Below are 26,852 nucleotides of genomic sequence, written 5' to 3'. Positions count from 1 at the left end.
AAATTACAGAAGACCCCGTTCGCAGAATTCAGGAATAATATAGAATCCACGTTCCGGCTATATAGACCTAGCGAACAAAAGAAGGTGGAAATACTAATGGGGCAACTGACGGGGTCCGCACGCAGAGAAGTGGCCTCATGGCCGATGGAAGATAGAAAAAGTGCGACAGACATGCTAAATAAAATCTTCACTACATTCGAAACAAAGACCATCCCTGAGCTGAAGATGAAATTGTACGCCCGCAAGCAACGGCCAAATGAGTCCCTACGGGACTATGCCCTGAGTTTACAGGAGACACTGAAGGCCATTAGGGCAGTAGATCCGGAGGAAGTACGAAACGCAGACGAAGCCCTAACGATACAATTCGTCGAAGGAGCGGCCCAGGAAAACGTTAAGATTCAACTACGATTGCTGAAGTCATAGATGCCAGGCAAGACCTTCCGGGACTTCAAGACGGCTGCCCTCGCCATCATCGGTAACCCCAAAGGCAGGGAAGAAGAGTACCCGGAACTGATTGGCTTCAGAGAAGGAGCGAACCCAACCGGAGCCACAGCCAGTGGTACCGACAAGGCGAAACGGACCCATGACTTAGGCAGTACAGGGTGGCCAACAGCCCGACAGAGACAGAGAGGAGTTGGCCGTAGGGATGGTGGAGATGCAGAGGGAAATGCGCCGAATGGCGAGTTCACCAGCGCAGAACTATACAGAGCCAAAATGGAGGGCGGAAAGGCAAAGACTGGCTCGAAGTAGGTGGGAACCACCCCAAGAGTATGGGCAGCGACTCTCCGACCAGTTCGATGGCCAAGGGCGTCCGATCTGCCGCTGATGTCAAGAAGCCGGGCATACAGAAAGAAATTGCAGACAGGAGGAACATTTAAACTCCAACACCCCGAGGTCGAGGGCCGGACCTCGGGGCGAACTCAGGGAGTAGAACCAGACCCAAATCAGTGGCGGCCCAAATTCATCGGACAATGCCCGATCGTACCAGTGAAGATCGAAGGGGTGGAGATCCCGGCCATGCTGGATACCGGCTCCCAGATCACCACGATCCAGCTTCCGACTCTTCAACAGCACTGGGATGAAGGTCGGGTGGTCCTACCACCTCCGTCGTGGCTACAGCTAATAGCCAGCAATGGCCTTGCCATAACCTGCGTAGGCTACTGGGAAGCTAACATCAGAATTGGAGACACACTGCTGCCCAAACAGGGATGTCTGGTCACGGCCGTGGAAGGAGACGAGTTCGCCCCCATTATCCTAGGGATGAATGTACTACACAGGTGCCCTGACGAACTGGTGACCACGTTGAAGGCCAAACTAACAAGCCCTACAGAAAACTATCAAAGTGCTACAAGGGCATCAATGGTTTGTACCCAAGCCGGGCGAAGTCGGCAAAGTCCGGTTGACTGATGGGAAGCCGGTGAAACTCCAGCCGAACTCCGAGACCATCCTATGGGGCAAGGCCCAACGGATGTGATTACGATGCGCTGGTCGAAGCAGGGCTGATCCCGGCATGGTACGATGTAGTCGTGGCAAGTGCTCTTGTGACCGTCAGGGGTGGGCGTGTCCCGTGGCCGTGTGAGGGTACTGAACCCCCACAGCCGAGTGGTGAAGGTCTATCGCAGCCAACCTCTAGCGACGCTTGGTGGAGGGGTCTCCAGGTCGGGGACGAAAATACACCGCTGGAGGAAAAGGAGGGGGTGTTGGATGTGGTGCGGGAACAAGCCGCCACATTAAGCAAGCACCCGTCCGATATAGGCGTTGTGAGAGACATCTGCCATCACATACCCATGGGAGAGGCTCACCCTGTGAAGGAACGGCATCGACCGGTGGCGCCAGCCCTCTACCAACCGGTGCGCCAGATGTTGGAGGAGATGAAGTCCAGTGGAGTGATACGAAAAAGCCATAGCCCATGGGCGGCCCCAATGGTCCTAGTCCGCAAGAAGGATGGGCAATTACGCTTCTGCGTAGATTATAGAAGACTCAACAGTGTCACCCACAAGGACGCCTATCCCCTTCCCTGGATAGAGGAGTCCCTGGCCACCCTCAAGACCGCTAAGTACTTTTCCACCCTGGACCTGACCAGTGGCTACTGGCAGGTCAGCGTTGCAGAAGAGGATAAAGAGAAGACAGCCTTTGTGACCCCCATGGGCCTTACGAGTTCAACAGGATGCCGTTTGGCCTATGCAATGCTCCCGCGACCTTCCAGCGGGTGATGGAGCATTGCCTGGGCCACATGAATTTTGAGATCGTGTACCTGGACGACATCATTATCTTCTCTGAGTCCTATGATGAACACCTCCAGCACTTGAAGAAGGTCTTCCAACAGTTAGCCAAGTATGGCCTCAAGCTGAAGCCGGAAAAATGCCATCTCTTAAAGCCGGAAGTCAGGTACCTGGGCCATGTCGTGAATGCCGAGGGAGTCGCGCCTGACCCGGAGAAGATCAGAGCAGTGCTGGAGTGGCCTATACCCCAGACAGTGAAGGACATCCGGTGGTTCCTGGGGTTTGCGGGGTACTACAGGCGATTCGTCCAAGGTTTTGCGAAGTTAGCCGGCCCTCTTGCCGAGTTGCTCCGTGGGATTCCGAAGGAGGGGTACAATAAGAAGATCCCCATAGAATAGACCGAAACTCGTCAAGAGGCCTTCGATAGCCTCAAGCAGGCCCTGATTACCGCCCCACTGCTGGCGTACCCTGACTACAGCCTCCCTCTCCGGCTTTACACAGATGCCAGCAAGCAAGGGTTTGGTGCAATCCTGGCCCAAAAGCAAGGAGGCCAAGAAAGGGTCATCGCCTACGCCAGCCGCAGCCTCAGACCCACCGAGAGGAACGATGCCAACTACAGCGCCTTTAAGTTGTAGTTCTTGGCGCTGGTGTGGGCGGTGACCGAAAAATTTCGAGACTACTTGGCAGTTACCCCGTTTGTGGCCGTCACCGACTGTAACCCACTAGCCCATCAAGCCACAGCCCGTCTTGGCGCCCTGGAGCAAAGGTGGGCCTCCCGTCTGGCGAACTACAACTACCAGATAGAGTACAGAAGCGGCCGCAGCAACACCAATGCCGACACCCTGTCTCGCCTGCCGACCTCGGAAGAGAAAGAAGAAGAGGTAGATCCGAGGGAAATGGTGGAACTGCCCCACTTCGCCGCACGGTCGTCTAAGGCTGGCCAGCAGCGAGCAAAGGTGGCGACCATCGAACCAACAGCCCATAGTGACGGTGAAGACTGGGCAAGGTGGCAACGGGAGTGCCCACACATTCAAGAGTCAAGAAGTTTTTGGCGGATCGGTTCGACCCTTCACCGACAGAAAGAGATGAGGCCCCCGCCGAGTTCCGGCAGTTGTGGCGACAGCGGGATCGGCTGGTGGTGTGAGACGAACTAGTGTATCGTGAATGTATCGATCCAAGAGCTCACCTGGCCCGAGAACAACTCCTTCTGCCCAGAGCTGCAATTGAAACTGTCCTACAGGCCTATCACGATGAATCGGGGCACTTCGGGAGCAAAAAGACGGAAGCCACCCTGCGAAGTCGATTCCACTCACACAATCTACGTCAAGACGTCGAGACATGGTGTAAGAATTACCTGGTCTCCGCGGCCTGGAGACCGGCCACCACCACAGAGAAGGTGCCCCTTCATCCAATATGTACCAGTAGCCCCTTGGAGTTAGTGTCACTCGACCATGTGAAGATGGAGCCCAGTCCAATGGGATGTACCTATGTCCTTACTATAGTGGACCATTATACCAAGTTTGCGGTGGCGGTGCCAGTAAAGGACTTGACAGCCCGCACCACAGCAGAGATCTTTTGGAGAGCTTTCGTTCGGCCCTATGGGTTTCCACAGAAGATTCTGTCCGATCAAGGCCCGGCCTTTGAATCTCAACTCTTCAAAGAACTTTGCGCCTACTACGGGTGTAACAAACTGTGCACTACCCCGTATCACCCCCAGGGGAACGGCGCCTACGAGCATATGAACCAGACACTCATCCATATGCTCCGCGCACTACCCCAGAGTCAACGACCCGAGTGGCCCAGATTATTGGCTGAACTGACCTTTCTTTATAACAACACGTGCCACACCTCGACGGGGTACACGCCCTATTATTTGCTGTTTGGAAGGGCCGGGAAGTTACCAGCGGACATGCAACTCGATCTCCCCAGTACCGAATCCCTAGTGGCGCCCCAGACCTCATGGGTGTATGAGCATCAAGACCGAATGAGAGAAGCTAGCCGAATTGTTCAGCAACAGCGGGAAAATCTACACGATCGTCAAAGGAAAGACTATAATCGGAATGCTCAGGCCTGTCCGCTGCCGGTGGGGAGCATCGTCCTCAAAAAGAACAACCGGCCCAGGAGTAAGCTGGACCCCAAGTGGGAGCCGAACCCATACGTGGTTATAACCGAACCCATGTCAACGATGGCCGTGTACCAGATCTCAAGACTGGATGGCACCCATCCGCAATGGATCCATAGAAATCAGATCAAACTCTGACCAAGACCGGATCAAGAGTCAGAAAGTGCATCAACGGATGATTGGGACGAAGAGCCAGATGGCGAAGAAGCCCTCTTGCCTCCGTTGCCCACTGACCCTCTCAAGCTCCTGATGGTAGTCGGCTGGCCCACTACGCCACAGCCAACTCAGCCCAGGCCGCCAGTCGAACTACTCACGCCTCGCGCAGCCGTGGGGGTGGCCCCCGAGCCTGGACTAAGGCGATCCGAAAGGAGTACTCGGGGTGCACTTCCTTGGCGGTACCAGGATTAGATATTTGCCTGTAATCTGTTGTACATATATTGTAACCATAGAGCATTGTCGTTGTACTGTTACGATTGTAATTTGAGTGAAAAAGGACTATTATTCGCTGTGCTACGATGCGCGGGGACACACATCCTAAAAAGCGAGGGTGAATGTGGTGCCCCAGAACTGCACAAACCCCACACCCTCTTTCAGGACACAAGGGGTTACTGTAAAGTGACATTCCCAATACAGGAGGTATGGGGTTAATAATTCCCTGGGCGGCAGAACAGGAGCAGAGCGGGAGAGAAGCCAGCCGGGCCGTGGCGAAGAAGCAGAGTGCCAGGAGGCCCGCGGCGAGTTCCAGAGCCGGCCGCATGACAGCAGGCGACGGGGAAGGAAGACGGTGACGTGCCCCACACAGCCGCCGGCGCAGAAGGCTGAACGCCGCAGTCCCCACTAGTGCGCTCCGGTGAAGAAGACAAGGCCGCGTCCCATCAAGCGACCAGAGAGCCGGAGGAGCCACTGAGTGCGGCAACGCTGCTCCTGCAGTGCCCCCACTAGTGCGCCCCGGTGAAGAGGACAAGGCCCAGCAGGGACTCCTACAGCGTGGAGAGCTGAGTCGCCGTTCGTGATGGGCAGGAGCCTGCAACTTTATCCCGCCATCAAGTACTTGCTCCCAGACCAGCCTGCCGGCAGCCATCCCCCGGGCCACTATCCCTACCTGCAGCCACTTCACCCCAGTGCCGCTACCCCCATACTGTGGGGACCCTCAAGTACACCCGCACCAGTCGCAGGCACCCCCTTATGACCACTGGGGGCTAACCAGACAGGCCCAGGTCTACACTTCAGAGGGGACCCCACGAATAGAGCCCCAGGTTGCAGCCAGGAACCTCTTGAGGGACAGGAACATTAGGGGAGACATTTCAAGGGACCCGGATCCTCTCTGTGGGTTTTGTCAGCTCTATTCTAACCTGTACTGTTCCCAGCATATTTAGTGGACAGCCTCATTTAGAGAGGGAATAGTGCCATCTTGTGGTTGCCCTAGGGAATTACACCTTTGATATCAAAGGTACCTTCGCAGGGACCCCGTGGGATTGAACTGGGATCGGGACCCACTGTGGGCCTTGTTCCCCCGGATCCATCTTGGACATTGACATTCAGCCAGGAACCCAACGCACGGGACAGACTGACTTATATTGCAGGTCACGTTATTCCAGGTGACCCATTGGGACAATATTGATATGCTAACTGTCTCAGTGTTATGTGTTGTGATAAATGTTTAATGTTACACGGTTATGTTTGATATGTGGGGTGAGGTTCACAGGAGGCCTCCGTGTTAACAGTATCGGTGTGGTATAGCAGTCCAGTGGTGATAATTAAGCGAGGGTGTTTGACCCATAGTGCGCCGCCCGGTACTTGTACACAAGAAGTGTCCGCAGTCAGGTTAGACTTGCGGGGGTTAAAATATTCTGATTTATTACTGTTCTCAACGCTGCTGGCCAGGTTGGAGCTAGTGGACAACCTGGGTTAACTACTGAAAGTGATATTGTATGGTAGCCATTGTACTTGCTTAGGTCCTTGTAGCAACACTAAGTTGACCGATTGTCACTGTCACTATTGTGCCTTATTCTTGTACTGCTGTTTAGCTGAGGGGGTCAGTGGCCAACGGTTGCCCTTATTCCTAAAATAAACCTGAGTTATTCTATCAGCCAGCGTCCCTTTTCATTGAAGAACAGTCTCCTGCCCACCGGAGGACGGGAAATCTGATGAACCTGAAGTGCCCTGAAGACGCAAGGGAAGAGGAGAACTCTCCCTTCACACCCCGGTCACCACAACAGCACTTAGGCAGCCATCAGCGGAGTTACTGGTCATTGCAGCAGCCAGGTAGGTAACAGTATGAGCAAGGACAGCACAGTTATAGCAGAAACAGTACAGTTATCATACGGGAGACACACGGTTACATATGGCTGAGTGCACAATTCCTAGGCAGCCATTTGCGGGGCCATCTTCCTGTAGGGAGGGCCAGTGTGGTGGTGGAGGGCCGGAGAGTCAATGAGACTGGAAGAGAATCAATGAGGCCAGAGGGGTACAGCTGCCACTGAGCTGGTGCGGCCCACTGGGGGGGGCCTGCAGGCCGGAAATCCTGTGCACGGCCAGGTGTGTGTGTGTGTGGGGGGGGGGGGGTCTGATGCTGGCCTCTGGATGTCATGCCCCATGGCCAGTGTGCCTCCTGACCTGGCCGGGTGATAGCTGGTGTGATGCAGGTCCTGCCATCCCCCCAATTGCATTGTGCAGGGTGATCGTCTGGTGTACTTTATTTCCTTGGGGGGGAGGTCCCTGGACCGATGGTGCTGCCGGGGAGGGGGGGGGGGGGTTCCGGACCCATGGTGCTGCCGGGGGGCCGCAGCAATGCCCAATCTTCCTCCGCCACACTGCTCCAGAGGCCGGGGATGGTGGAGCTCCGTGGATGGGATATCGTTATGCCACCATCCCCAGCCCCCACAGGAAGTCTATAGTGTGCCTCCCGAAGCATTGCGATCGCAGCGAGCAATGCAAGGGATTGCAGTGCACTTTAAACTGTGTCCATGTCGATTGTGTTGACATTCGGGTGAAAAAGCAGTGAAAAACCCCATGTCGACCTTTTGAATATTGACCTAGACACAGTTGAACTAATGAGCTGTCGACCTAGAACCATGTTGACCTAGAACCATGTTGACCTAGACCCATGTTGGCCTTTTCCCATGTTGACCTAATGACTGTCGACCATCATGCTGTAGACCAAATGATCCCAACCCCCGATATAGTACATGCAGTGCCTCCATCTACAGCACCACATGCTAATTACCTCCCAGTCACAGACAGTATGTGCAGTGCCTCCACCTACAGCCCCACACCCTCGTGCCCTCTCACACCTGATCATTATGTACAGTACCACCACTGACAGCCCCACACACTCATGCCCTCTCACACCTGATTATTATACACAGTACCACCACCTACAGCCCCACACCCTTGTGTCCTCTCAGACCATATCATTATACACAGTACCACCACCTACAGCCCCACACCCTTGTGTCCTCTCACACCCGATCATTATGCACAGTTATACCCAGTGGTGGCTCTTACCTCTGCGGAGGAGCGGGGCTGCCACGATGTGTGCCCCCTTCTGCTGCTACCGCTGCTGTACTCCCCGCTGCTGCCACAACAAGTGAATTCCCGGTCCCAGCTGCTGGTCCCCTGCATGCGGCCAGCGCATGCGCAGTAGCTTCTTACATACTGCGCATGCGCTGACCCTCAGCCTCTATGGGCAGCTTTTGCAGCAGCCCCCAGGGGCATATTCAGGGTCCAGGGTCTGAGGCATGCACAGTATCATTCGCAGTACTACGCATCCTCAGAACCCGTTTTTGGGGCTGCACCACATGGAGAGGCATCCCAGAGGGAGGGAACACCTCCCAATGGGACTGCCTTGAGTGACTGGCAGGTTAGACTATAGGAAGTCACTGCCAGTCACAGTGTAGCCAGAGCAGTCTCACACTGCATTTGGCTTCACTTAGGCAGAGAACAGTGGCAGACTACCTGGGGGGGGGGGGGTAATAACCGCCACAGCCCATAGGTAATAACCGCCACTGGCTATACCACCTACAGCCCCACATACTAATTACACCTAATCCGATATAGTACATGCAGTGCCTCCACCTACAGCACCACATGCTAATTACCTCCCCGTCCCAGACAGTATGTGCAGTGCCTCCACCTACAATCTCCATACCCTCATGCCCTCTCACACCTGATAATTTGCACAATTCCACCACCTACAGCCCCACACCCTCGTGCCCTCTCACACCTGATCATTGTGCACAGTACCACCAGGAGTCCTTGGCACCCTAGGCGAAACTTTTACCATCTCGCCCGTCCCCCCTGTCCCCCATCCCGTCCCTGTCCCCCCTCCCCCTATTACCTCTTTCCTGAACAGTCAAGGAGAAAGTGTACCCAGCCACTGGCTCATGGTGCAGCTATACCAACCAATGCTGCTGGCTCCGCTTGCTGACAGCTAACATGCTGTTCCGTGCTGACAGTGTCTCAATGAAGGGGCGGGGGGTGGGCGGACACTGTTCAGCGCTATAAGTCTCCGTTAAGGGGCGGACACTGTTTAATGCTGTGTCAGTGTCAGTCTGACTCCAGTGACTGAGGTGAGGGATGTGTGGGTGGGCCGCGGACGGCTGCTTCTGGATTAACATGCTACCGTAGTCACTGCTCAGTTACTCTACCGTCCTCCTCCTACCTCCCGGCAACCGTGGAAATCGTCTGGTTTTATAAAAGGTGCTGGGGGAAAAATGTTGGATGCTCACAGGACCTGCGGTGCTGCTTTATTTAAGTGTTAAATAAATAAGGGGCGCCCTCTAGCGGCCAGCGCCCTAGGCAGCTGCCTAAAGCTGCCTAGTGGTAGCACCGGCCCTGAGTACCACACCTACAGCCCCACACCCTTGTGCCCTCTTACACCTGATCATTATGTACAGTACCGCCACCTACAGCCCACACCCTTGTGCTCTCTCTCACACCTGATCAGTATGCACAGTACCACCACCTACAGTCCCACACAATTATGTACAGTACCACCACCTACAGCCCCACATCATCATGCTCTCTCACACCTGATCATAGTGAACAGTACTACCACCTACAGGCCCACACCCTCATGCTCTCTCACACCTGATCATTATGCACAGTACCACCAAACACAGCCCCACACCCTCATGGCCTCTCACAACTGATAATTATGCACAGTACCACCACCTACAGCCCCACACCACCATGCCCTCTCACACCTGAGCATTGTGTACAGTACCCACCATCTGCAACCCCACACCCTTGTGCTCTCTCACACAACTGATCATTATGCACAGTATTACTACCTACAGCCCCACACCCTCATGCCCTCTCACACCTGATCATTGTGTACAGTACCACCACCTATAGAACCACACCCTCATGTTGCCTCTCACCTGATCATTATGCACAGTACCACCACCTACAATCCCACAGCCCCACACCCTTGAATCCTTACACACCTGATCATTATGCACAGTACCACCACCTACAGCCCCACACCCTTGTGCCCTCTAACACATGATTTTTCAAAGTACCACTGCCTACAGCCAACACCTTTGTGCTCTCTCACACCTGGTTATGCACAGTACCACCACCTACAGCCCCACACCCTCATGCCCTCTCACACATAATTATTCAAAGTACCACTACCTACAGCCCAACACCCTTGTGCTCTCTCACACCTGATCATTATGCACAGTACCAGCACCCACAGTCACTCCAAAACCGCAACTACAACCTATGCCCTGCATGTATTCTGTGTTTTGCAATAATAGATTTGTCACGTAACAAGGGGTAATCCAATTAACTCACCTTGTTCTGTTTCCCAGAACTCTTCTCCTTTATATGAGGACAATCCTTTCCTGTCAGCACATATTTTATATCAGCAACTGCAACTGATAGACAATATTTCATTTCTCATGATCCACACATTAAGAAGACAAGCTCTCATCTACTTAACAACCCATACCTTGTAATACAGTCACTGTTTATTACATATGGAAAACTCATAACCTGTAGTCTCACAAAATATTTGGATATATCACTGAATAGATGTCACTCTCTCGCCCAGGTCTCTTAGCACTGAGGTTCGTTCACGCTGTTCAGTGCATTCGGCTGGCAATGGTGTCCCATTGGACTTTCCTGCACATTGATCCCAGCATGGCCAGGAGATTCCCATGTATGTTACTCCACAGTGCTCGGATATGGCCATGTTTCCTGCAAAATGCTATTATGAGCACTGCCATCCTGAATGAGTCCACTGACTCCCACAGCCAATCATAGTGCTGCTTCAAGACCAGCTTCCAATCAGCTTCCACTATATGCTATAAAGAGGACATCCTGTCATAACCAAAAATATACTGGTAGACTAATTGGCTCCAAACAAATGAACAAATGTCTGTGAGTGCGTGTACATTTGGTAGGGAAAATAGATTGTAAGTTCCACTGGGGCAGCGAATGATGTGAAATATATTCTCTGAAAAGTGCTGGGGAATATGTGTGCGCTATATAAGCAACTGCTAATAAATAAATAACCAAGTCACCAATCCAACATTGCTTCTGTTGAAGTCACCAGGGCCATATTATTAATGGAGCGGTGAAGCTCCAGCTCCCCTATTGAAAATAGGCCCACAGAAACTCTTGTAAAAACATTTTCAGTCACTACTAGGGAAGCCAATCCCGGAGCATTTTTTCAATCCTGGAATTCGGGATTGAAAAATGCCCAATCCCGGGATTCCCGGGATCCCGGGATTGGCTTCCCTAATTTAAAAAAACCCGCCCCGGCCGCCCCGCATATATAGTTACATGGGCGGTGCGGCCGGGAAGCCGGGCGGCTGGGCAGCTGGGCGGCTGGTACGGGAGGGCAGCTGATACGGGAGGAAGGGAGGGCGCAGCAGCAGCCGGGAGGGTGGGAGGGATGCCGGGAGTGCAGGCGGACGTTCTGGTTGGCCTGAGCAGCGCGACCTCTGACGTCGCCATGCTGTGCAGAGCCGCGCTGCCCGAGACGGGAGAAGCCTGGCAGAGTCTGAGCACAGGCTCAGATGCTGCCCGGCATTAGACTGCGCATGCGCAGTCTAATCCCGAAATCCCGGGATTGGAAACTCCAATCCCGGGATTGAAATCCCGGTGTTTTTAAGGCCAAATCCCGGGATCCCGCCGATCCCGATCCCGGTTTTGGCCACACTAGTCACCACCCAGTGTAATGATAATCTGGTGTGAATTTGGGGTTAACCCTTGCTCTGACTGGCAGGTCTGCAAGATGTTGAATGCAAGGAGGGGTGTGCTACCAAGGTAGCGTGGGCAGGCGCTACCAGAGGTGCTTTGCCAATAGAAGCCACTTGGTTATGGGATTGTCAGTCCCAAAAAATAGAACAAGAGTAAACAAAAAGTGGCGCTTGTTTGATGAAAGAAGACCAACATATTTATTAACAATAATTGGTCACATTAAATATGAACACATACATACAGAAAAGTGCTATATAAATATCATTATTATTATTACATTTGTAAAAAAAAATAAACATAAAATTTTGAGAGCAACAGTTGGAAATGTCCCAAGATACTTGCACATAGCATTTAAAGCATGGAGGACTGGTCCTAAAAGAACCGCTGATGCGTTTAGCTGGGAGTACAGCTTTGTCAAAGGTGAAGTTGGGGCTGTCCACAGTGGGGTTTATATACCAGTTGCTAAGTGGTAAAGGTGTAGCACCTGTGTTCAGGAAACATTCAATTAACATGAATAAAATTTCAAAACAGGGATCAACGAAAGGCAAAAGGCAGAATAATAACACCAATTAGGGGTACAATAATATTTCTCTACTTTTAGAAAATGTATATCAAACAGGGTTAGTTTTTACCTTAAAAGCAGAGTCATAACTTCCTTAATGAGCCAATCGTCCAGGAAGGGCCGGCCTATTTTCATATATATTTCATGTAAACCAAGGTGGTTGTCATAGGGATGTACAGCCTGTCCAATCAGCGCATCAGGCTGTCAGATCACATGGCACCCATAATTCTGTGCGGGAGGTGTGCCTGCCAAATCTGCTTGGGAATAAATGGCCGGCGTGCATTCCACGCCTCGCTCAGGCTTCCACACCTCGTTCTGAGGATGGGACACTATTGGTCAGCGGCAGCAGCAAACCTATATAAGAAGGAACATACGGTGTGCGTTCCACACCTCGCTCGGGCCTCCAAAGATGTTGATTACAGCTTGAATTGTGCTTCTGTGGCCGAGGTTGTGAAGCCACAGCAGCACCTGACTCTATTACTAAACCCCAAGTTGGCTGGCACATGCACAGGTCTAAGACTTCGCCACTAATAGCCACCTTTCTAGGGTGACTACCTCTACCCTGTAAACGGATGCCACCTGGTCTTTCACGGTGACACAAAGTCCCAACCAAATCAGGGTACTAGTAAGAGGATAAACTGGCTAGAGAACACAAAGATAAACTAGGCTCTGCACATGGACTAAAATATGCAACCTTCCAGACAAGGACTGAAACCAAAAGGGTGATGAGGGAGGGGAATGTTGAGAGCTATGTCCGCACTGGTCAGTGGTAATGGACCATTGTTATGGTATATTATGAAGGTTTTCTGTGGAGTCTGTGAATAACTGAGTTTTCTTAGCGATCTGTCAGGGCCAGTGCTCTCTGGTGAGAACACAGTGGCCCTGACCAGAGATCTCACTAGATTTATCCAGCATGCTGGATCTTAATCAAGCAACCCTATCGCCTCTATACACAGTGCGATCAGGGCCGGTGCCAGCGCCCCCCCCCCCCCCTCTGTTCGGAACCACTTGCAGATTACCACGCTCCAGGGGGGCTGCAGGCACTCCCCGCAGATTGCATCTCTGGAGTCGCAGGGAGTGCGGGCACTTTACAACACCAGCAGGGGGGCAGCGAGCACCTGCCACGGAGGGGGGGGGGCTCCAGGGGGGGGGGGGGGGTGCGGGCAGCCGAAGATTGCAGCTGACAAGCAGGGTGGTCATTAACACTGATCCAGGGGGTAGGGGGTGGGGGGGGGGGTCTATGGGCATACGGCTCACCTGCTCCCTGCTTGGATTATTTCCATCCTGCTGCAGCTTCTTCCTTCTCTCCTCGGCGGCTCATTACCCCCCTCCAGTGGCCGGCGCCCTAGGCAAATTCCTAAAGTTGCCTAGTGGGGGCGCTGGCCCTCGGTGAGATTTAGGGGTAATTTCTAAGCAATCTAGTCAAATTAATTCAGGTCGCTTAGAAAATGCCCTGAAATCACCCCATAAGTGTTTGCATTAGTAAGATGTGTCAGTAAGTGGAAGCTGAGTCAGTATCTGTCAGTGGAGCAGATGTACAGTATATTATATAGGTGAGATCTTATATAGGTGATGGCTGTCATACAGTAATAAGAGGGAGTTTGAAGAAACTCAGAGAGCCTGAGGTGTGCTCCCAACACCCAGTGCAGTGACCTAAATCATGCATAGGGGGCCGTACACACTTATGGACCCTCTCCCAAAGGAGAAGGGCCCTGTTACTCCCCTAACCCCTCTCAGCCATAACGCCAAAGGGGGAAAAGGGGATCAGTGGGTCCTTGGAGAGACCCCCTTTCCTCAACCCCTGGAAGGGTCAGCACGGTGGGTCCTTCGCACCAAAGGTTTGGAGCAGGGCCGGTGCTAGGGGGTTCGGCGCCCTCCTGCAAACTATAAATTTGCGCCCACCCAAACTTTACAAAGGGACAGCGCACACCAAAAGAAAAACGTGTGATCTCACAAGCAAGGGGAATGGTCACACAATAGTACTCCCACTCCAAATGACACCACATAGTAGCACAATTTTGGTGCCATGAGTTAAAAAAAAAGAGAGAGTTTGCGCTGTAGGGCACGCAAAAATGTAGTAGCGTGGCTTCATGAGGAAGCAGAGTGGTCACATAAAAGTACCAATTACACCGTTATCCCAATAACACATTATGCTTCACACCTCAATGCCCATTACACATTATACCACACACAGTAATGCAAATTATACATTATGCCACACATCATGATGCCCATTACACATTATACCACACACAGTAATGCAAATTATACATTATGCCACACATCATGATGCCCTTTACACAATATGCAGCACACTATAATGCCCATTACACATTATGCCACACACCCTAATTCCCCTTACAAAATATGCCATGCACCATAATGCCCATATGATATTGACACACATAATGCCCAGAGAACTCCTGCATATGCCCACATTTGAAGGGCTGCTTAATCATAACTCCCACACAAGTTGCCAAAAGTAGTTGCTCTGCTTATACATAGTGCTCACACCAGTTGCCGATATTAGTAGCACTGTGTAACCATATGATCACACCAGTTGCCGACAGCATTATCGCTGCCTATACACGTGCCCACACCAGTTGCCGACATTAGTAGGGCTGTCTACACACATGCTCACAGCAGTTGCCGACATTAGTAGTGATGCCTATACACGTGCCCACACCAGTTGCCGACATTAGTAGTGCTGCCTATAGACATGCCCACACCAGTTGCCGACATTAGTAGCGCTGTCTACAAACATGCTCACAGCAGTTGCCGACATTAGTAGTGCTGCCTACACACATGTCCACACCAGTTGCCGACATTAGTAGTGCTGCCTATAGACGTGCCCACACCAGTTGCCGACATTAGTAGTGCTGCCTATACACGTGCCCACACCAGTTGCCGACATTAGTAGTGCTGCCTATAGACGTGCCCACACCAGTTGCCGACATTAGTAGCGCTGTCTACACACTTGCTCACAGCAGTTGTCGACATGGAATTAATTTCTCCTCTGTGTCTCTACTCCTGTGCTTCGTGGGCGGCTCTGGTCAGGCTGGGATTGCCTGGCAGTAACCACTGCAGACCGCTGGTGGCAGAAAGAACTTAGGGGCCAACATCCTCTGCCTGGTACAGTTTCTGGCCTTCAAGTTCTGCACATGCGCGATGACACCTGCAGGGCACTTGGATGTGCTCCTCTACGTATCCTCTGTACTGCAGAGCATTAAAACTATTGTGTGGGATTGATTTGTATTTCTAGGTAAAACACTGAACATCTCCTCTGTACTGCAGAGCATTACAACTATTGTGTGGGATTGATTTGTATTTCTAGGTAAAACACTGAACATCTCCTCTGTGTAATTCACAACAGTACCTAGCCTGTGTGTAGGGAGGACTTTATATTTATTCTAAGTGATATATAGTATCCTGGAATGCTAGTTTTGTTTTTATAAGCCAAAACTGTACCAGTTTGCCTGATATGCAACAAAACGGTCGCTATTATTAAAAGTGGAAATTTAAAGCGACACTACGAAACAGATCATCTTGATTTTCATAAAAAGTTTCCTCCTGTTAGTGCAGCCCGTAAAGACAAACTGCAGTCTTGTCTGTCTTCTTACAAAAATAGTACGGCTATACTAGTTTGGTGCATGAGTGAACAACAAAAATCTTCAGAATCAGCGTTGCGCATATGTTGAACGCTTAGTAAGCACCAGAAGCCATTTTCTGACTCAGAGAGTGTAAAAGAATGTTGGAATCGGTCACAGCACTTTTTGAAGAAAAGACGGACATTCTTGCGGCTATTCAAGTCATTCCTTTGTCTTCAAGAAGCCATACAAGAAGAACTGAAATTTTAGCTGCAGACAACAAAAGCAGCTTGTTTGTTACGCCATTGCACTTGACGAATCTTGCGATATTGTTGACAATGAACAAATGTCCATTTTTGTGCGATTTTATGATGTTGAAAGTAAACTGTTTAGAAATGAGTTGCTAGAAATATTGCCATTTAAAGGCAAGACTTGCGGAGAAGATTTGTTCAAACGTTTTGATGATTTCATTACTAAATAAAACATTAGCTATAATAAAAATTGTGTCCATTTCAATTGATGGCGCCCCGGCCATGATCGGCAAAGAAAAGGGTTTGATAAAGAGAATCAGGGATAAGAGTGCTGGAATATTGGGGGAAATTTACTAATATGAAAAACCTAGTTTTTCGTATTAGTATTTTCCCTACGACTGCATACGACTGTTTCAGTCGTATGCAAAGTCGTGTTCCGGAGGGGAAATTACAAAGCAGTCATATACGACTGCTTTGTAACCCTCCGATGTCGTATTCATTCGTATTAGCTGGCCATATATATGGCCGCTAATACGAATTTTTCTGGCAGTCTGCACGGATCAGTCATGTTGGGAGCATACTTGCCTACCTGACCCTCTCCATGCCTACCTGACCCTCTCCATACAGTCAGACACAGCCTCCCCTGCAGCACTGTCACATGGTGGTTTCCACTTTACTCACACCTCCAAGCCTAGTAACTGTAAAGGGGGTGGGGTTGGTATATTACTGCCCCAATACTTCACATACTCCATTCTACCACCAGTTCATTCATTCACATCATTTGAAGTACATTCTATTAGGATTTTTCCTCTTTCTCGCTGCGTGTTGCTGCCATCTATCGCCCACCTGGGCTTCCCAAATCTCAATTTATGGAAGATTTCTCTGCCTGGCTCCCCCACTTCTTATCATCTGACATCTCCACTATCATCCTGGGTGACTTCAATATTGATATTGACAGTCCACAATCTCTGCAGGCTTCCAAACTCCTCTCTCTAACCTCTTCTCTCTGCCTTTCCCAGTGGTCTGACTCCTCTACTCATGAGGAAGGCCACTGCCTTGACCTTGTTTTCACCAGGCTGTGCTCAGTGTCACGGTCCGTTCATGTCGCTTACCAGTCCGGGTGCTGCGGCGGGGCCTGGTTCAGGTGTGTGGTCCCTGGCGCTTGAGCAGGGCGCCAGGAGGGTCTGGGCAGTCACCATTGTGCATGGGTGATGATGCCCGCTCTGGTTGGTCGCCTTGTACTGGCGCGGGGTGCCCTGAATGGGATCCTGTCTCTGTCTCCTCGCCCTGGATGGAGGTAGCGGCGCAGCGACACTTGCAGTGCTTCCGGCCGCCTGTGGGGACTTCATTGTCACAGGGCATACCAACTTGGAGAACCACAAGTCCAAGCATGCGGGGCATTAATAGTTTGTAGTCCACCTGTAAAAATGTTAAAAGAAAAGACACACACACAGAAAAGTATAACTTTATTTTACACACAACCACACACCTCACTTTTACACCAATATACTTACCAACCCAGGGTCCAGTGCTGGCTCCCTGCTCCACAACCGGCTCACCCCGCATGGACAGCGGGCTGAACCGTCTTTCTCCGTCGCAGCTAATAGCCTCTGTAGCACTACAGAGGCTGAGAGTGTCTTCGGGTTATGCGTCTCCATTGAGACGCATAGCTCAGCCAATAACGGCTGAGCTATGAATCTCCATGGAGACACATCGGCCAATCAAGCTCTCAGCCTCTACAGCGCTGGGACAGCGCTACAGAGGCTCTTAGCTGCGCCGAAGAAAGACGGTTCAGCCCGCTGTTCGTGCGGGGTGAGCTGGCTCTGCAGGAGGGAGCCCAGCGCTGGACCCTGGGTCGGTAAGTATATTGGTGTAAAAGTGAGGTGTGTGGTTGTGTGTAAAATAAAGTTATACTTTTCTGTGTGTGTCTTTTCTTTTAACATTCTTTTTACAGGTGGACTTCAAGTCCCAGCGGGCCCATTAATGCCCCGCATGCTGTGACTTGTGGTTCTCCAAGTCACAGCATGTCAGGTCTGCTGGCACTTGCAGTTCTCCTGCATAAAGCAATGTTACGTTTGTGAGATTTAACCCCATCAGGCCAGCGTCCACTGGCCACAGACGCCGGTGACAGCCCCGGGCTTCAGCCCTGGACGGGTGAAGCCTGGGGGGGGGGGGCCTTTATTGGGGGGGTCCCCACTCCTCCAGGTACCCCGTCCAAGGCTGACCAGCCACGGTGCTCATGTTTCGGCCGGGGGACCTTATGTAAAAAGTGTCCCCCGGCTGTGGCATGACACAGCGGGCTGTTGGAGCCCGGTGCTGGTTTCAAAATACGGGGGACCCCCAGATTTTTTGTCCCCCGTATTTTTGGAACCAGGTCCGGCTCAATTAGCCTGGGGCTGGTTATGCTCAGGAGGGGGGACCCCATGCCGTTTTTTGAAAAAAAAAAAAACACTTTTACACATTTTTTAACACAGGACCATGCACAGATCTCAATGATCTGTGCAGGGTTCTGGCCAATTCGCATATGAGAACCTGGTCTGATTTTTTGGCGATTTATAGACACATTTCCTGAATTTGCATCTCATTAAATATGCGAATTGTATACTTTTCGATGGGAAAATATCTGAATGCGCGGTCCGGCGCGCAAAAAAATCGCACTTTCAGAAAGTGCAATTTCGCGGCAAAATCCGCAATTTTTGCAGTTTTTCCACATCTCATTAAATATGCGAATTCGGGAAAAAGTGCGATTTTGGCCGTTTTTTTTGCGAAAATATCGCAAAAGTCACATTTTCACATCTCATTAAATGTCACCCTAGATATCTTACAAAAAAAAAAAAAAGTCTAGTGTACACTCAATATCATTAACTATGCTCGCTCCCGCACATTGTTAATGACCCCCCTCCCCCATCAGCTGAACATGAGGTCGATTTTTGCTATATATATATATCTATATATATATGAATGCACATTTTCTTGCTCTTTGCTATTTCAAGCATGTCTTGTATTGTTTTGTTTAGACGCAGCTACGGTCGTCATGACTACCAGATCACGCCAGGACGCTGAGAGGCTGAGTGCAGGAGACCGTGAGTATGGGTAGCGTCACGGCGTGATGACGCACAACACGTGAGCAACCAGTCCGGTCTTGATGACGTCACCTTGCGGCGGGCGTGCTGGGAAGCGGACGACGGTGGGCGTATTGGTATGTATGTATTTAATGTCTGTTTTTACACTGGTATCATTTGTAACTTGGTCCTGAAGAAGAAGCGTAACATTAAAAGCTTCGAAACGTCGACCTAATCTAGGGGTCCGTGCCTTTATTGCTGTTTCACCGTGTGCCACCTCTACGCTGTCTATGTGTTTGCCTGCTACCAGCAGGACTGTGACGTGCACCGGACATTCACTCACGGAGAGGAGTGCTACTTCAATTGGGTCTGTTTGCTGCAGTGGATGCTGTGTGTCAGCTGACTGTCAGAGAAGTATCAGCACCCATTGTTTTTGATTATACAGCACCGTTACAGGACATACAAGTCGCTTGCTCTGCACCATTGCTGTAATGGCTGAGCTTTTAAGTGGTGGTGGTGATTTACCCTTGGGCGGGGTGAACTTGTCCTTGCTCACTTGTGGCAAAACTTTTTCCTACTCTGAATCAGAGGTAGAAGGTATCCTATCCAAACAACTACTTGACGAGGAAAAGGATGCTCGGCCTCTTAAATTTCTCTATAAAGACTGGTTACACCTAAGACAACGTGAGATTGACTACCAGTACCACTGTATCATTTTGAGTGATTACTATCGGAGCAAGCGTATTCCTCGAGGCTTCAGGGTGCAGAATGCACCAACAATCGGGAGGTTCAATACTGCATTTTGCAGCAAATGGATTGCCATAACCAACAAGTGCAGTTTAGACCTCATATTGTTAGTCATTGAGGAGTCTGGACGGGAGATGGCCATTGCACAAGATAGGATTAAAACCTTTGAAGAGTTTCACAAAGTCAACTTTCAAGCTGATACCAATACCAACTGGCTGGATAAACTGGAGAAACAGGTTGCAGTCTACAAGCGGGACCTGATCCAGTTTAAACGACAAAAACTGGCCAAGGTTAATCTAGACTATGAGCAAAACCGCGTTTAAACGTGGATTCAAGGTGCTACACAAAATGGGCAACAACATCAGAGGCGTCAATATAGACAACGCAAATATGGCGCCAATGTTAATTCGTCCACAGACCAGCGTACTACCAGTGACTCCGATTCCAATTCAGCTACTGGGAGCCAATCTACACAGGTCCCTTTAGGGGTACGCTCCAGAGTAAGGAGACCCGCTATAAGAGATTTAGGACCCGTCGTGGAGGGCACAACAAGAGGAAGCTGGAGGAGACCCCCTGTGAACAATTCGTAGTAAATCTGTCTAAGCATGTGTTGACTGATGATGAGAACAGAGTATTGGGCCGTGGTCTATCGTTCGTGCCTACAGTACCACTCTATACCATGAAATGGGACATTGAGAAATATAAGTTAACACGACAGATTAAATTGAAGGAACATTTCGGCAACCAAGGTGTCCAGAAACAGATGCCTATTGTACCAGACGACATTCCCTTGCCAGTTAAGAGACTACAAGGACGATCATCTTTTGAACCGTTTTCTGGTAATGATCCTTAAAAACTTTTTCTAGGATGTTGGACACACAGGTGGAAAATGAGGTATTTGCTAAACTACCTAAACAATTACCCAGATCTATTTTAACCAAAGGTGAACATAAAGCCTTAAAAGATTTATCATCCTATACTGATATTATGATCTGGCCCGCCGATAAGGGCGGGGCCGTGGTCATACAAGGTTTGTGCGAATATCAGTTAGAAATTGAAAGGCAATTATCAGATACCAAAGTCTATAGAAAGCTTGATTGTGACCCCACTCAGATATTTTCAGCTAAATTGGATGCGATTTTGGGCAAGACGGTCGGTGCGGGACACATCTCATCCGAGCTGGCTTCAGCCCTAAAGGTGTGTCACCCCACCGTACCGCTTATCTATACCTTGCCCAAGATCCACAAAAAGTTAGTTGAACCCCCTGGACGGCCTATTATTGCTGCCAGGGGCTCTTTGTTCCAGAATGTGGCTACATACATAGATTGCCTGCTGCAGCCTTGTGTTCAGGCAAGTCCAGGATATCTTCTTGATACCACATCATTCATTAATCGTCTTGCCGAGATTATTGAGGTACCAACTGGCGGGCTGTTATGCAGCATTGATGATACCAGCCTATACACCGTGATTCCTAATTGCGGTGGGTTGATGGCTGTGCGCAGATTACTAACAGATAACCCGGTATATTCTGGTCCTGATGTGCAATTTGTTCTTGAGCTTCTTGAATTGCTCCTCACCCATAATTATTTTTTATACAATGACAAATTTTTCATCCATGTGAGCGGATGCTCAATGGGCAGCAATTTCGCTCCTTCATATGCGAATGCCTATATGTTTATGGCTGAGAAAGACATATTTTTTAGTGACATCAGTATATCTGGCATGATTCTTTTTTATGCCAGATATATTGAAGATCTGTTCATTGTGTGGAGTGGCAGTGAGGAGCAATTCGGCACGTGATTGGTCAGCATAATGCTACGGAGAGTAGCATCAAACTTACTTATTCTACGAATGCTGTGTCTGTGGCTTTCCTCGATGTGATGGTATCTATTAAAGAGGGTAAGATAAGTACCAATCTGTTCAGAAAGGAAACAGATCAAAACACTGTGCTACATGCCAGTAGTTTTCATCCCAAATCACTTACATTTGGGCTTTCCTACTCCCAATTTATTAGAGCCATGCGTATTTGTAGTGAGAGGGATGAGGCCGAGAAACAGATTGACCTCATGATTTCACGCTTTCTTGTGAGAGGGTATGATAAAAAATTGTTGTTGGATGCCAAGATCAAGGCTCTTGCTATTTCTAGGTTTGACCTCTTGAAGCATAAAGCTAAAAAATAGGTACCCAACAGACTCCCCTGGGTCAATCATTTCAGTACAGCCAGTACTGGAATTAATAGAATTGTCAAACGTAACTGGCCCATTATTCAAACTGATCAAGCCCTACATCTCTCTGATTGCCGGATTATGCCCTGCTATACACGGGGGAAGAATATTAGGGACTATGTTGTTAAATCTGATGTATCTAGACTGAAAGCTGCCAGCAGTGAACAATTCCTTGTACAGCATCCAGGATGCTATCGTTGCCTTGGGTGCACTACTTGCCATTCTCTCACCAGGGCTGACTCCTTTTGCCACCCCCATAGTGGCAAGCGTTATGTCATCCAACATAGGGTAACCTGCACGACTCGGTTCATAATCTACATGATCACGTGTCCGTGTGGGTTGCACTATGTCGGTAAGACTGAGCGTACTCTGAGGGAGAGGATGGCTGGGCACAGATCATCCATCAAGGCAGCGTTGGCCAAAGGGCATAGTGACCAGCCCGTGGCCAGACACTTCCTGGTGGCCAAACATACTCTCCCGATGCTTAGATGCGTCATCATAGACCATGAACCTGTCGATATCCGGGGGGGCAATAGGTCACTCAAGCTCCTACGCTGTGAAGCTCAGTGGATCCACAGGTTGGGGACACTGTCACCTAGGGGGCTTAATGAATCAGCGGGCCTTCACTGCTTCATTTGATACCTGTATATATCCTTAGATGCGTTATTCTGTTAATTTTTTCATTTTTATTGTAATCTGGATTAGGATGTTCTTCTGCCACTATATTTAGTATGTTTGCGCTATATGTAATTTGTAGAGCTACTATAGGCTCAGATGTTAGTACTCAAATATCGAGTAATCTCTAGAGGAAGAGACCATGGGTGAGATTTAATAGGATGAGAGATTCAGAAAGTGAGAGATTTGGTGAGAAATCTCCAGTTTTTTTAAAGCGGCAATCATTTACACTTCAAAACCAAACTGGTCTTGTAGTGTAAATGATTGCCGCTTTAAAAAAACTGGAGATTTCTCCCCAAATCTCTCACTTTCTGAATCTCTCATCCTATTAAATCTCACCCCATTAGTGCTTTTTGTATTATGTAGTTTTGTCCACTCGCAATTTTTAATGCACATTTTCTTGCTCTTTGCTATTTCAAGCATGTCTTGTATTGTTTTGTTTAGACGCAGCTCCGGTCGTCATGACTACCAGATCACGCCAGGACGCTGAGAGGCTGAGTGCAGGAGACCGTGAGTATGGGTAGCGTCACGGCGTGGTGACGCACAACACGTGAGCAACCAGTCCAGTCTTAATGACGTCACCTCGCAGCGGGCGTGCTGGGAAGCGGACGACGGTGGGCGTATTGGTATGTATGTATTTAATGTCTGTTTTTACACTGGTGTCATTTGTAACTTGGTCCTGAAGAAGAAGCGTAATATTAAAAGCTTCGAAACGTCGACCTAATCTAGGGGTCTGTGCCTTTATTGCTGTTTCACCGTATGCCACCTCTACGCTGTCTATGTATATGTGTGTGTATGCCTAATTCATACCTGTGGCCATAAAATTCATATTTTCTCAGTTTATTGTTTCATTTAGTCTGCGGTGGTCTTTTTTTATTGTGGTAGGAAGGGGGGAGTAAGGGGCCCTGCCTACGTCGTCTATCCTGGGCCCCAAAATTTCTGATGGCAGTCCTGGACAGGCCCGCATCCCACCCAGAGCTGGCAGTGTCCCGCGGGGGGGGGGGGGGGCAGTTGGGAGTCCCCCCAGCCTGAAGTGACTAGATGCTGTGTGCATGCATCTATTCAGCGTCGCATAGGGCGGAGAAGCGGGGGCTTAACCTAATTGCGGCTAATTTGCATATGCTGTGCCCTAATTAGCATAGGTCCCACCCCTTTTTTGGCCGCGCAGTAACAAGAGGGAAGTGCAGGAACAGAGCATTGTGTCCTCCTGGAGAGGGGCATGCTGGGAGGTAAGTACATAATTATATTAGTGTACTACTGCTGAGATCCTATACAGGTGATGGCAATCATACATTAATAAGAGGGAAGTGCAGGAGCAGAGCATTGTGTCCTCCTGGAGAGGGGCATGTTGGGAGCATACTTGCCTACCTGACCCTCTCCATGCCCACCTGACCCTCTCCATACAGTCAGACACAGCCTCCCCTGCAGCACTGTCACATGGTGGTTTCCACTTTACTCACACCTCCAAGCCTAGTAACTGTAAAGGGGGTGGGGTTGGTATATTACTGTCCCAATACTTCACATACTCCATTCTACCACCAGTTCATTCATTCACATCATTTGAAGTACATTCTATTAGGATTTTTCCTCTTTCTCGCTGCGTGTTGCTGCCATCTATCGCCCACCTGGGCTTCCCAAATCTCAATTTATGGAAGATTTCTCTGCCTGGCTCCCCCACTTCTTATCATCTGACATCTCCACTATCATCCTGGGTGACTTCAATATTGCTATTGACAGTCCACAATCTCTGCAGGCTTCCAAACTCCTCTCTCTAACCTCTTCTCTCGGCCTTTCCCAGTGGTCTGACTCCTCTACTCATGAGGAAGGCCACTGCCTTGACCTTGTTTTCACCAGGCTGTGCTCAGTGTCACGGTCCGTTCATGTCACTTACCAGTCCGGGTGCTGCGGCGGGGCCTGGTTCAGGTGTGTGGTCCCTGGCGCTTGAGCAGGGTGCCAGGAGGGTCTGGGCAGTCACCATTGTGCATGGGTGATGATGCCCGCTCTGGTTGGTCGCCTTGTACTGACGCGGGGTGCCCTGAATGGGATCCTGTCTCTGTCTCCTCGCCCTGGATGGAGGTAGCGGCGCAGCGACACTTGCAGTGCTTCCGGCATCTTGAGGGACTTCATTGTCACAGGGCATACCAGCTCAGCCGCAGCATCTGCGGAAAGGTGCCATCTTGTTGGAGTCCTCCAATATCAACTCGGGCTGAAGTCAGCAGCCTATCAGAGACTCTCCAGGGGGATAAAAGACTTCTGTTTGAAACCAGCTGGCGCCAGTGCTTCGCTTGTCACTCCTTAGGGAACACCAGCGTCCTGTGCTCTCCTGACTACCCGTGCACTACCAGCGTCTTGCTTAAAAGTGTCCTTAAGTCCGGATCACCTGTGCACCTTCAGCGTCTTGCTTAGGTGCAATCAGCCCTGCTCGCCTGTGTACCTTCAGTCTGGGTGCAACCAGCAACAACCTCCTGTGCACCTTCCGTTTGGGTACAACCTGCTGCAAACACCTGTGTATCTTCAGTCTGGGTGCAACCAGCAACAACCTCCTGTGCACCTTCTGTTTGGGTACAACCTGCTGCAAACACCTGTGTATCTTCAGTCTGGGTGCAACCTGCAACAACCTCCTGTGCACCTTCCGTTTGGATACAACCTGCTGCAATTGCCTGTGTATCTTCAGTCTGTGTGCAACCTGCAACAACCTCCTGTGCACCTTCTGTTTGGATACAACCTGCTGCAATCACCTGTGTACCTTCAGTCTGGGTGCAACCTGCAACAATCTCCTGTGCATCTTCCGTTTGGGTACAATCTGCTACAATCTCTTGTGTACCTTCAGTCTAGGTGCAACCTGCAACAACCTCCTGTGCACCTTCCATTTGGGTACAACCTGCTACAGCCTCCTGCGCACCTCCTGCTTGGGTGCTATCCGCTGCAGACACCTGTGTACCTCCAGTCCGCTTACAACTGGTTCCTGATTCCTGTATATCTTCTATTCTTCTATCATCTTTACCATGGCTACTTCTGGGACTAACCCTACGTATCAGTGTCCACCTGCTCCAAGCTCCTCCCAGGTCCCGTATGAGAAGGACCTATATACGCCCTGCTATCCTCAAAGCTGCAACCATTCCTGGTCATTACCCGGGCCCACAGAATACCCATGTACTGACACTCAGTCACTGATTTTACTAATACTCCCTTCCCTCTCTCTGATCAGAATCTCATTACCCTCTACCTCTCCTCTATTACCTCAAGCTCACTGAAACTGAAATCCTGCAAGCCTACTCTAACCCAAAGAAATAGTAATGCTATTAATTTTGCACAACTTTCCACCTCCCTGCAACAACAGCTCCCCCTAATTTTTAAATTTACCTCTCCTGACTCGGCTGTTTCATACCTCTACCAGACTCTTGAAACAGCCCTTGATGAAGTGGCTCCAGCCTCCCATTACACCCCATGTAGGCTTAGATGCCAACCGTGGCACTCCAAAACAACAAAAAAACTAATTATAAAGTGTAACGGGTGTCCAGAATTACTCAAATGATAAGTCCAATCACTTACACTGTAAAGGCCCCCATACATTAGGCCGACTTGTCCTTAGGACAAGTCGGACCCAATTCTCCTGTGAGCCGCCCGGCAGCTCCCCGGGAGGCTCACATAAAATTTGGCACTTGATGAGCCAGATTTTACATGTGATAAATCGCATGCGATTTATCACATGTAAAACAAATGGGGAGCTGCAGGGCGGTGAGGAGCAGTGGGGCGGGCAGCGGCAGTAGTGGGGGCGGGCGTCGGCAGTAGTGGGGGCGGGCGTCGGCAGTAGTGGGGGCGGGCGTCGGCAGTAGTGGGGACGGGCGGCGGCGGCAGTAGTGGGGGCGGGCGGCAGCTCACAAAAGTTCCCGGCGGGTGATGCTGGCCTGGCCGGCATGCTGTGGTCTCAAATACAGTAGTAGCGCTGCCGCTGCGGGACGCACAGCGGCGGCTATTAGATTTTTAAAATAGCTGTCAAATGACCGGCCGTTCTGTGATTGGCTGAGAGCTCTCTCAGCCAATCACAGAACGGCCGGTCATTTGACAGCTATTTTGAAAATCTAATAGCCGCCGCTGTGCGTCCCGCAGCGGCAGCGCTACTACTGTATTTGAGACCACACCACAGCATGCCGGCCAGGTCAGCATCACCCGCCGGGAACTTA

General features: G+C 50.3%; 1 protein-coding gene across 4 annotated transcripts in view; it reads right to left on the bottom strand.

The window, feature by feature from the left end:
* ELMO3 (engulfment and cell motility 3) overlaps nt 1–26,852 on the bottom strand; it is a 286,359-nt gene that overhangs the window by 12,269 nt on the left and 247,238 nt on the right. For 3 of the 4 annotated variants that reach the window (XM_083164845.1, XM_083164844.1, XM_083164842.1), the window contains exon 19: nt 10,147–10,229. In XM_083164845.1, coding sequence (XP_083020971.1) covers nt 10,147–10,229 — 83 coding nt within the window. The remainder of the gene's footprint in view (nt 1–10,146; nt 10,230–26,852) is intronic. The other variant, XM_083164843.1, reaches the window with a different exon arrangement.

Source organism: Crinia signifera, chromosome 11 (assembly GCF_055691185.1).
Source record: "Crinia signifera chromosome 11, ASM5569118v1, whole genome shotgun sequence".
NCBI classification, from domain to species: Eukaryota; Metazoa; Chordata; class Amphibia; order Anura; family Myobatrachidae; genus Crinia; species Crinia signifera.
This window is presented reverse-complemented; position numbering and strand designations above follow the sequence as displayed.